The following is a 12,055-nucleotide window of genomic DNA, read 5'->3' on the forward strand; positions in this document are numbered from 1 at the left end:
TTTTTTTTTTTTTTTTTTTTGAGAAAGATTAGCCCTGAGCTAACCTTTGCTGCCATCCTCCTCTTTTTGCTGAGGAAGACTGGCCCTGAGCTAACATCCATGGCCATCTTCCTCTATTTTATATGTGAGACACCTACCACACCATGTCTTGCCAAGTGGTACCATGTCCGCACCCGGGATCCGAACCGGCAAACCCTGGGCTGCCGAAGCTGAACGTGTAAACTTAACCAGTGCGCCACCAGGCCGGCCCCTGGCTGGTAATTTTGACATCAGGGATGAGGGAGGGAAAGAAGCAAGGTTTCTGTTTAAGTGGGTAGGCTGTAGCATTTCCGCAGATGGAGTGGAGGGAGAGCAGGTTTGGGGCATAAGAATCATGAATTCCCTGTTGGACATGTTAAGGTCGAGGAGTGTGTGAACCCCTAAATGGAGATGATGAGCAGGCAAGTGGACATTCAAGTCTGAAGTTCATTGGAGAGGTGTGGGGGGGGGGCATGCAATTGAAGGCATTGTCTGTGGACCATGGACAGTATTTAACGTGAAGGGGATGAATTCTATTGCTTAGGGAGAGAATGTAGAGAAAGGAAAAAAAAAGGGAAGAGGGCCCTCAGCTGAAGAAAACATGCAGAGGTAGGCTAGAGGAGGAGAGGGGAAGGAGAGGTCCAGGAGGTGGGAGGAAAACCAAGAACACGGACACCTGGAAGCCAAGAGGGGAGAATGGCCAGCTGTGCCATTCATCAAATGCCATTGCCTTTGTGAAGCCATTTCCCACCCTACCCTCCCCACCAGTGAAGAGTCCCTTCTCTCCTTGGGGTACCCCATCACTCTGTTCACATTGCGATACACATCGCTTTGGGAGGTGGCTCACATGGGAACATCTGCATATGGCTTTCTCTCCTCTACTGGTTAATTTGAGCTTCCTAAAGGAAGGAGGGATGTCCTATTCAACCCTGGACCACTCGTGCCCCACACAGAGCAGGTGAAGCCCTCCATAAATGTTTGGTGAGTGAATGAAATAAGATGAGAATGACACTGAAATTTGTCCCTTCAGGGGACAGATTATTTTCCAATTCTTTTCAAAGAACCTTCTTAGATTGAGTCTAGTCTTGGATCTCATGTGCTACATTGCTTTTTATTATTAAATCCAGTTAAAGAAGAGAAAGGACAGGATTATCAGCATTGACACTCTATTCCTCCTTACCTAGAAAGTGAGCTCTGTTTGGAACTGGAAAAGCCACGGCTGAACTCAGTTTCATAACTCAACCTCCAGCTTTTGGATACAACTATGACGGGGGTACTCCAGAGACCTCAAGAAGATGGGCCTGCTGGACCCCATGTAAATCTCAGTCTCGAGCTTCTCTGTGAATACCTCCTGAGCCGGCACATGTGGCCCGGGGCCCATGACAAAGTCAAAATATGCAGATGGCTGCATGCAGCTCGGCCCCACTGCTGGAAAAGCCACCATAGTGCTATGTCAATAGCACTAGCATTGAGTGCTAGAAAAGTCCCAGTTTGGGAGCAAATAGATCTGTATGGAGACCACAGCCACCTCTCCACGCTGGTGTCTTCACTCCCAGAGAAGTGTGGATGGTGATAAAACACATGATCTTTGGAATGATGTGGGAATTTTAGTCCCAACTCTGACACACACAAAACTGGGTAACTCCGAACGTGTGGCCGTTCCTCAGGCCCTCATCTGAGACTCCAAAAAGCTCTGAAAACTGAAAGACTTTTTGTAACTCAGTTAACATCAAAGCCCTAAATGACATGAGGCTATTTATAATCTTTATCCCAGTTAGTGAGACTGTTTCAATGTTTCTTTGCATAAATATTGATGTATTTTATTATGCGGTGCTGCTGCACTGGGGGTATTACATAATATATGATGTATAATCTGCTTCCAAAAAACTCTGAATTCCAACCTTTCAGGCCCCTAGGGTTTCAGAAAAGGGACTGTGGAGCTGTAATAAATCATATTAGGGGCTGGCCCGTGGCCAAGTGGTTAAGTTCACCCACTCTGCCTCAGCGGCCCAGGGTTTCGCTGGTTCTGATCCTGGGCGGGGACATGGCACCATTCATCAAGCCATGCTGAGGTGGCATCCCACATGCCACAGCTAGAAGGACCCACAATAAAAAATATAGAACTGTGTACCAAGGGGCTTTGGGGAGAAAAAGGAAAAACAAAATCTTTTTTTAAAAAAATCCTATTAAATTGGTTTCCTTGTCTTTAATATGGGCATAAAAATGGTGATAATTGCAAGAGATAAAGCCCATAAAATACTTACCATTGTGCCTGGCACTTTGTAACCGCTCAAAAAATGCTAGTTCTTATTACTGGTATCCATCAAATGGGATGTTGGTATCCAATGAGATAGTACAGTGCCTGGTACTTAGCAAGTGCTCAAAACCTATTTGTGGGAAAGAAAGGAGGGTTTGGAATAAGAACATGTTATACAATGAAGTGCAAATAGATGCAAATTAGGGACTCTACAGGTTTACCCATGTGTTCTGTGCTGCAGCCTGATTAAGAGCTTCTCCGAAGTGGGATGAGACTTTGATCAAGCCCAGCCCTGCTACAATACCCTGTGTGTCCTGAGGAGGTGACAGCACTGCCAGATGTGTGTCCCAAGCTTTATCAACCCCACCGGCTGAGGATCAAATGCAAATTGTTTCCCAGCATAAAAAATGTTAAAGGGAGAAACAGGCAAACTCTCATAGTGGAGAACACTAAGGCTGACATCAGGGAAAGCCAAAGTCAGACACACCTCCTAATCCCCTCTCCAAATATGTTTATGATTTCTTAATTTCAGAAGTTAGCATCAGAGGCAACTCCTGAAGCCCATTTCTTTCTGACTTCACAGATTGCTTGAATCTGCTTACTTTTTGCTGTGTCGGTTGTCTTTCTTGTTGGAGACTTACAATTGGAAGCTGCCCAAATGAGCCAATATCGCATCTGTTAGCAAAGCACTAGAAATGGGTGCGTACATGCTTCCTGGAATCTGGAATCCAGGTCTCCAGGGAAGGATGGGTTGGCAGGTGGCCAATGGATCTTTGAAAACATTTAAATTTTTCTCTCTGGACAAAAATGAGGCCTTGGCCGCCAACGTGGCCTAAAAGTCCTTCTCTTATGTGTTTGTCTCTCAGAATTTTCAAAACTATATAATTCTGAAGATTGGTGGTTGACTATCTTACCCACCATGTATGAAGCAAGAAATTGCTTCTTTTTATTCTTTTATTAGAGTAATATTGGATTATAACATTATATAACTTTCAGGTGTCCATCATAATATATTTCGAATTCTGTGTAGATTACATCATGCTCACCACCCAAAGACCAATTACAATCCATCACCACACCCATGTGCCTAATCACCCCTTTCACCCTCCTCCGTCCCCCCTCACCTCTGGTAACCACTAATCCAATCTCCGTTGCTATGTATTTGTTTGTCGTTGTTTTCATCTTCTGCTCATGAGTGAGATCATATGGTATTTGACTTTCTCCCTCTGACTTATTTCACTTAGCATAGTACCCCCAAGGTCCATCCATGTTGTCACAAATGGCCAGATTTCATCATTTCTTATGGTTGAGTAGTATTCCATCGTGTATATATACCACATTTTCTTTATCTGTTCGTCCCTTGATGGGCACCTAGGTTGCTTCCAAGTCTGGGCTATTGTGAACAATGCGGCAAAGAACATAGGGATGCATGTATCTTTATGCATTTGTGTTTTCAAGTTCTTTGGATAAATATCCAGCTGTGGAATAGCTGGATCATATGGTAGATCTATTCTGAATTTTCTGAGGATATTCCATACTGCTTTCCATAGTGGATGCACCAGTTTGCACTCCCACCAGCAGTGTATGAGGGTTCCCTTCTCTCCACATCCTCTCCAACTCTTGTTGTTTTCTGTCTTGTTAATTACAACCATTCTGACTGGAGTGAGGTGATAGTTCATTGTAGTTTTGATTTGCATTTCCCTGATAGCTAATGATGTTGAGCATCTTTTCATGTGCCTGTTGGCCATCTGTATACTTTTTTCGGAAAAATCTCTGTTCAGACCTTTTGTCCATTTTTTAAATTGGTTGTTGGTTTTTTCGTTGTTGAGATGTATGAATTCTCTGTATATTTTGGATATTAACCCCTTATCTGATATATGGTTTGCAAATATCTTCTCCCAGTTGTTAGGTTGTCTTTTCGTTTGTTGATGGTTTCCTTTGCTGTGCGGAAGCTTTTTAGTTTGATGTAGACCCATTTGTTTATTTTTTCTATTGTTTCTCTTGCCTGGTCAGACATGGTATTTGAAAAATATGCTGCTAAGACCAGTGTTAAAGAGCATACTGCCTATGTTTTCTTCTAGAATTTTCGTGGTTTCAGGTCTTACATTAAAGTCTTTAATCCATTTTGAGTTAATTTTTGTGCATGGTCTAAGATAATGGTCTACTTTCATTCTTTTGCATGTGGCTGTCCAGTTTTCCCAACGCCATTTGTTGAAGAGACTCTCCTTTCTCCATTGTATGTTCTTGGCTCCCTTGTCAAAAATTAGTTGTCCATTTATGTGTGGGTTTATTTCTGGGCTCTCAATTCTGTCCCATTGATCTGTATGTCTGTTTTTGTGCCAGTACCATGCTGTTTTGGTTACTATAGCTTTGTAGTATATTTTGAAATCAGGAGTGTGATACCTCCAGCTTTGATCTTTTTTCTCAGGATTCCTTTGGCTATTCGGGGTCTTTTGTTGTTCCATATAAATTTTAGGATTCTTTGTTCTGTTTCTGTGAAAAATGTTGTTGGAACTTTGATAGGGATTGTGTTGAACCTATAGATTGCTTTAGGAAGTATGGACATTTTAACTATGTTAATTCTTCCAATCCAAGAGCATGGAATATCTTTCCATTTCTTTGTGTCTTCTTCAATTTCTTTCAACAATGTTTTATAGTTTTCAGTGTACAGATCTTTCACCTCTTTGGTTAAGTTTATTCCTAGGTATTTTATCCTTTTTGTTGCAATTGTAAACGGGATCGTATTCTTAATTTCTCTTTCTGCTACTTCATTTTTAGTGTTTAGAAACCCAACAGATTTTTGCATGTTGATTTTGTATCCTGCAACTTGACTGTATTCATTTATTATTTCTAAAAGTGTTTTAGTGGATTCTCTGGGGTTTTCTATATATAACATCACATCATCTGCAAATAGTGACAGTTTCACTTCTTCTTTTCCAGTTTGGATCCCTTTTATTTCTTTTTCTTGCCTGATTGCTCTGGCTACGTATGAAGTTGCTTCTAAATTCCCCATTTAAGGGGTAGAGCACAGAATAAGGCCCTGCCGAATATTAACACCATGTCTCATGCAGGAAAATGTAACTCCAGGTAACCTGGGGCCCACTCCTCAGAGGACCTGGTGAACGTAGCCAGGCTTGGTTCCATGGGAGCCCTCCCACCATCTCTCAGGCCCTCTTATCATGGGGCTTGTGGTTTCTCTCTGAATCCATCCTACCAACCCCAGGGGATGCTCCTGGGCCACTCCCACAACTCAGCCCCTGAAACAGTTCCCAGGTGAAACCACTCGCACACCCCTCCAGGACCGTGTGCAGATTGTGCTAACAATCTGGGGCATTTTGCAAGGCAGGGTCACCTTCCTGCTCTACCATCCCTCTCCACTTTTTCTGCTTCTGTTTCCCTGGAGTGTCAGACAGACATCCATGTGGCTCAGAAATTAATTCTTCCTTACCCCCCCTACCTGTCCCACACAGAACAGTACACACACATCCTTCAGAGAATCTCATAGTTCCACCCCAACTGGGCTAAGACAAGGGGTTCCTTCCAAACAGAATTCCTCTCTGAAAGGAATTCTAGTGGCCCTTGTTTTCTCCATCTCATGTCAGGAAAAAAGGTGAACGTCTCAGCTGAATAACAGAGCACTCAGGAGCCCTGGAAAAGCCATTATCTCGGGAGAACGGGAATCGGGCAGGGGGAAAGCAGTGGCAGAGGAAACCAAGCCTTCCAGCAGCCTAAAGAATCCTCCTGCTAGCCTGTGATTCCTCCCCCAGGCCCTGGACTCTGTCCCTTCCTCCCCGCAGAGCTGGCCCTGCTGGCTCAAGCCTTGGTCACTTCTGGACTACTGAGGCGGGTCAAGGATACACAGGTGCTGCAAAGGAAAATAGCAGGTAAGAAGGCGGAGGAGGGCGCAGGAACTAACTGGGTGTTAATGACCTGAGACCAAGCTCTTATCTTTAGTCCTCCACCGTAATGTTTAGATCCAGTATTCCAGGTGGAAATTAGGCCAGCCCTAAGACCCTTAAAACAGCAGTCTAAGCTGTATGGCTGGGGCACATTCTCTGAGCCTCTATTTACACATGCAAAATGGCACTACAAACACTCTCCTCATAGGGTTCTTGAAAGGACAAAAAGACAGGGTGCTTCATTGCCCAGTGGTCAGTGAATGCTCCACACATGGCAGCCACATGATGATGATGCTTTTTCCCGGGAGAGACTCAGAAATTCAGGCTCTGAAGGCAGAGCTGTGGCTTCACCTGAGAGAAGAGTCTCGGACCTCCAGGGCAGCATCACATGAAGAATGGAGGGTGAGCCCACCCCCCACACTGTGACCGTGTGATACTCAGCTCCCCTCCGCACTGCTCCCAGCTCAGGGCCCAGCTGCTCGTCACACTGGTCCCCACTGCCTGCTGCTCAAGGTGGGCAGGGAAGGAGGGTGAGGTTCACGGCTGTAGGAGACCTGCAGGTCGGCCCCAGCTCCCATACACAGCGGGCTTTCTAACCTGGGGGCACGGGTTTCTCTGGCCTCAGTCTCCCCGTCTGTGAAACAAGTCCTTCGGGCTTAACTTTCCCTGACAGGCTTTAATGATGGACCCGGGACATGGATGAAAACTCATCCACGGAGCTGGAGTCCCAGCTGACGAGGGCAGTGCACTCGGCCATGGGGGGCCCACATTGCTGCAATGGCCCGCGTGGGTTCCTGGAAGCGATGATCAAGTGATAGGATGACCAACCAATACCAGTTGAGCTGCGCCCAGAGGCCAACTTACACAGAAGCTAGTGCAGTCTAGGGTCAGGCCCCCTTGCAAGACTGGGCCTGATCTCACCATTGGGAGTGGGGGTGGGGTGGGGGTGGGGAGGGGGGTGCTGGATAAGACCCCAATGCTTCCCAGAGGCAAGGAGTGCTGTTGCCCCTGAGGGAATCACTCCAGCCTTGGTGCCTGTCCTGGGGCTGCAGGTGGGGCTGAGGGACTGACCCCGCTGCCTGCACACCCACCTGGGTCCCAGTAACAACCTGCCCCAGGTGGACCTTGTTGAGCACCCAAGAGTCTCCCGTTTGATCCCCAAGAGAAGGAGCTGAACTAGACGCAGCTCTGCTCCCTGCTTAGGGGTCATGATGACCCAGCCCTCGCAGCCACCTCGTGCCCACATCCCCCACCCCATCCAGGACCAAAGAGCTGAGTTCTCCGGCCCTATGGCCAGAGCCACCTGAGCAAGAAACTGCCAAAAGATTTACAGATGTGGCATCGCCAATAACAAGTTGTGAAGCCGAAAGAACCCTTTCTAAACTCTCAGTAATAAAAAGTAACCTCTGATTAACCAGCTAGGGGTAAAACTGATTTTTCTTTCTTTTGTCTCCATTGAAAATGTTACTACAAAAGCACTGTCAGATAAAGAGGCAGTCCAAGAGAAGGCAGCCAAAATGTGGCAGGTGCAGTAAACAGCTAAGTAATACTAATCAATTTCTTATTTCACATCCTTTTATTATCATGTTGTTTTCTGGATCTCCTACTGGGAGAATTCGTCAGTTTTTGTTATCTCTTGTGCCCTCTCTTCTCATATTCTAAATATTCGCTTCCACGCCTAATACTGTATAGGCAACTTTGCATTCTTTTTCTTAAAGACGGTCCTGAAAATTGAGTAAGCTTCAGGCCCTGTAACACCTGAATGTTCCCCAACTGAACCAGGTCAGGCCCAGGGCTAAACACAGCAGTCTCTCAGTTAACTCTCACAACGACCCTGCGAAGTCATTCTAGTATTATCCCCTTTTACAGATAGGAAAACGGAGGCACAGAAAGGTTAAGTAACTTGCCCAATGTCACACGACATAAAGTGGTGGAGGTGGGATTCAGGTCCAGGGAGTCAGCCGCCAGTGCCCACCCTTTCAGGCACTCTGTTCTCAGTAAACATGAAGGCTTATCCATGGACTAATCACCCAGGTCTCTTGGGCACATCTTCTCATTTTGCCTCTCACGATTATCACACAGAGACTGACCCAAAACTGGCCAATCACGGGGTGGACTCCCTGAGGGGCTAGCTTCTCCTTGGACCAGCTGGCGAGCATTGGCTCAACCCCTCTGGTGTGCATGGTGTGGGCCTTTCTCACTCACCCCATCTCCGTCATCCCTCATCAGGGGCAGAGCAGTGGCTTTTCAGCTGAGGAAACTGAGCTTCAGCAAAGGCTGAAGTCACTGGGCTCAGAAGAAGGGGGGTCGAGTTTGAAAAGCAGACCCTCTGCCTCCCAGGCCCAGCTCTTGGCATGGGGAGGGTGCTGGGGTTGAGGAGGCAGAGTGCTGTGTTATCTTAAAACCTCTCTAAATGGGTCATTACAGGGAAATGCTCCCCCTTGAAAGAAACATGGAACAATTCCTGAAAAAAAAAAGTGCATGGAAGGCTGTTTCCGATTATGTTTTTCATTATGAGGGTCAGAGTAAACACAGATGAGGAGACCAAGAGACAGTCTCAGACTAAATACAGGACTGTCTCTCCAGCCGTCACAATCGGAACAACCTGTTCTCGGAGGTACATCTCATCGCGCCTTTTCTTGAATCCCCTTCAGGAAATCTGAAGCCTGGATCCAGCCAGTTTTTCCTTGCGGCCTGGCCCAGAAATCGCTGTGCAAGGCTTTTTCCAAGAGGAATAAGGTAAGGTAAAGGAGGGGGCCGCACTGCCCTGAGAGGTCTCTGCAACCACCTGCACTGCCAGCCCCAGGCCCCAGGACTCGCCCTCCTGCCCCTGCACTGTCACTTTGAATCCTGCAGAGAAAACCTCAGGCCACAGCCAGGCTGGCCAAAGCCCTGTGAGGTCCTGCCAGGGGGAGCAAAATAAAGCAGAACTTTCAGTGAAGTCCCCAAGCCAGCATCCCGCCAGCTCCCACTTCTAGATCTGATGCCGGGGAGTGACCGACTTTGTGTCCTTCCAGAACTACTGAGGGGACCAGCAAGGGGTTGGGGGGACATCAAGCTTCCTCCCCTAGGGGATCCACACCACAGCCTGCTCTGGATCCCCCCCATGACCCTGACAACGCAGAAGTAAATCATTTCAACATTTCACATACCTCATCGTCTGCTCCTCTCCCTGCAGAGTAAAAGACAAAAGGAATTGCTATTGAGCTCCGGTCTGCAGAAGGAGGCAGGGCTGGGAGGAAGGTGCTGTGTTCCAACTCCTGTCAAAAGAGTAAACAGCTGTTTCAGGAAGAGGGTAGACAGATCCCACAGCAGCCAAGGGCTTTGTTCCTTGATGGCCCCAGGATATGGGCTGGTTATCAGGCCTGTTGAATCAGAGCCGCAGGCCAAGGCAGACATGTTTCTCTCTGGGCCCATGAACAGCCCAGCTTCCCTCACCAAGCGAAACTACAGGTCCAAACTAGGCCTGGTGTCAGAGGAGGGAAGGCCACCACTCTTGAGAGGGACATACAGGCCGCCCATGTCACCCACTCCTTGGCAAAAATGGGAACTGTTCTGAACCCAAACAATCCCAAGTGACTACTAGCAAGAACAGCCAAAGGAGAAGTAAAAAACAAGAAGGGGGGGGGGGGTGCAGCCCCACGGCCGAGTGGTTAGGTTCCCACGCTCTGCTTCAGCAGCCCAGGGTTTTGCCAGTTCGGATCCTGGGCGTGGACCTGGCACAGCTCATCTAGGCCATGCTGAGGCGGCGTCCCACATGCCACAGCTGGAAGGACCCACAACTAAAAATATACAACTATGTACTGGGGGGCTTTGGGGAGAAAAAGGAAAAATAAAATCTTAAAGAAAGAAAAAGGGGAGCGGGCTGGGTGGAGGGAGCCCTCAAGACTCTTGTTGAAATGCTACCCACGCATTCCTCAAAGTTAAGCCTTTCCATGACATCCTTTAGGTTTCGGAAGTTGCTTTGTTTGAACACTATTTTTATAGAATGTTAGGAGATCTCCGGCATCACAGACCACGCTATGAGAACTTTAAAAGGTCACTGAGGTCCAACCCTGCCCTTTGGTTGAATAATGCTTAACCCTTCCCGAACTCGCCTCCTGCTCCCAAAATAGAATTTCCCAGCTGGAAGGGGGCTTCGAGCAGTGGATTTTCAAACGTCGAAACAGTGAAAACTTTTTCAAAAAGCACATGAAGTCATTCTCAGAACTCACTAGGTAGAACAGAGACCCCGAGTGTGTGGCTGAAGCAGGGAAATGAAGCTCGAAGTCCCCTACCCTGTCCCTCCCGAGTGGCCCCGACAACTCCCGGAAGTACAGTCTGGAAACTCCAGACTAAGGAGAGGGGACCAAAACCCAACAGAAGGGAGCCGAGGACTGCCCCCCACCCTCCAAATGATGCCAATCTAGCCTCTTCTTCCTGTTCTCCAAAGGAGATTTTACAACCCCCTTCTGGGGCCACGTGGTAGTTGACTGCAATCTTTAGGTTCTGGAAGTCCTGCCCAACAACCTGCTTAAATTCTTCTTGCTGGTATCTACTCCAGCTGTACAAATGCCTACCTTGTGACCCAGTCATTCCACTCCTGGTCTAGAGACAAAGGAACACGTACATAATCTCAGTAAGAGACAGGGACTGGAGCATTCAGAGTACACCCAAACCTGGACGACCCAAGGCCCATCATCAGAACAGATCAGCTGGGAACCAGCATGGGATCCTATATAAGAAATGAGAATGAACCAACCACAGCCACAAACGTCAACAGGATGAAGCTCACACACACAAACCTGAGCGAAAGAAGCCCTGGATGATTCCATCTACTTACAGTTCAGAGACAGGCGAAACCAATCTGGGGTGCTGGAAGTCAGGATGGAGGTGGCAGAGACTGGGAAGGGGCTCAGGGGAGTTCCTGCTCGTGGTTACACAGGTGTGTCCGCTTTGTGAACATGCATCACAAGTGTGCCTTTCCAGAGTGTATGTTAAGAACAAAAATGAACCGAAACCTTGCTGCCGGCTGACTTCTCTCAGGCCTTCTTTCCTCCCCTGACACTGGCTCCGGGGCCACAGGACCATGGACAGGCTCTGCTTTTGCCTTCTCTTGGGTCCCCGCCCCAATCGCGAGCACCACGGGGCATCTCCCCAGGGGCTCAGGGAAGCTCTGTTGCATCAAATGGTCCAGGAATCTGGACCTTTGGTCAATGTGGAAGGAAAGATAACAGAGGCTTGGAGCCTCCTGGGAGGCTAAGGAGCCGGGCTAAGATAAACTGGTCATTTTGACAAGCCAGCACTGATCACGGGTCACAGGGGTCTCCCACTCTACAGTTTACAAAGCAGCCTCTCCTGTTCATCTTGGGGATCCTAGGGCTCACCCACAAAGTCGTCAGGGAACAGAGGGAGGCTCTGGGGGCCTCAGTGACTCACTCAAGGTTGCCAGCCTGTGGGTCAGGGCTGCTCTTCCTCCCTGGCTGCCTCCAGGGGACACGCTACAGGTCAGCAGAATGAGAGGCCCAAGGCTGGTTAACCACAGCTTGACAGAGCATGCAAACCTGGAAGGCAGAAAATTTACCTTCCAGAGAGCCAACGTGATCTTCCTCCTTCCTCAACACCCTCTCATGCTCACTCTCAAAACAAAGGAGCCAGGAATGTCGTGGTCATTCCTTCGTGAAGAGGCAGAGAACCCTGGCAAATGAGCCTCGGGCCAGCTAGCTCTGCTGACCAAAGGAGGCCAGAGGTCGCCCAGGTAGGAGGCTGGCCCACTGCCCAGCCGGGCGAACTAATCTCATCATTCCATGGTCACCAGGCCCCTTCCAGCCCTAAGAACCCATCGGAGAGCACCGGCATGCAGTACTTGTCCATCTGCACACCCAAGTCAGAGAGGGTGCGG

At 48.1% G+C, this 12,055-nt stretch overlaps 1 protein-coding gene across 14 annotated transcripts in view; it reads right to left on the minus strand.

Moving 5' to 3' along the window:
- Positions 1–12,055, minus strand: part of GGTA1 (glycoprotein alpha-galactosyltransferase 1 (inactive)) — a 71,578-nt gene that overhangs the window by 33,861 nt on the left and 25,662 nt on the right. For 10 of the 14 annotated variants that reach the window (XM_070251406.1, XM_070251414.1, XM_070251409.1 and 7 more), the window contains 2 exons: positions 9,327–9,434; positions 2,283–2,405 (listed from right to left, as the gene is read on the minus strand). In XM_070251406.1, the coding sequence (XP_070107507.1) occupies positions 2,283–2,285 (3 nt within the window). In that variant the 5' untranslated portion in view covers positions 2,286–2,405; positions 9,327–9,434. The remainder of the gene's footprint in view (positions 1–2,282; positions 2,406–9,326; positions 9,435–12,055) is intronic. The other 4 variants (XM_023628789.2, XM_023628788.2, XM_070251413.1 and 1 more) reach the window with 1 other exon arrangement.

The sequence above is a fragment of the Equus caballus genome, chromosome 25, assembly GCF_041296265.1.
Source record: "Equus caballus isolate H_3958 breed thoroughbred chromosome 25, TB-T2T, whole genome shotgun sequence".
Classification (NCBI taxonomy): domain Eukaryota; kingdom Metazoa; phylum Chordata; class Mammalia; order Perissodactyla; family Equidae; genus Equus; species Equus caballus.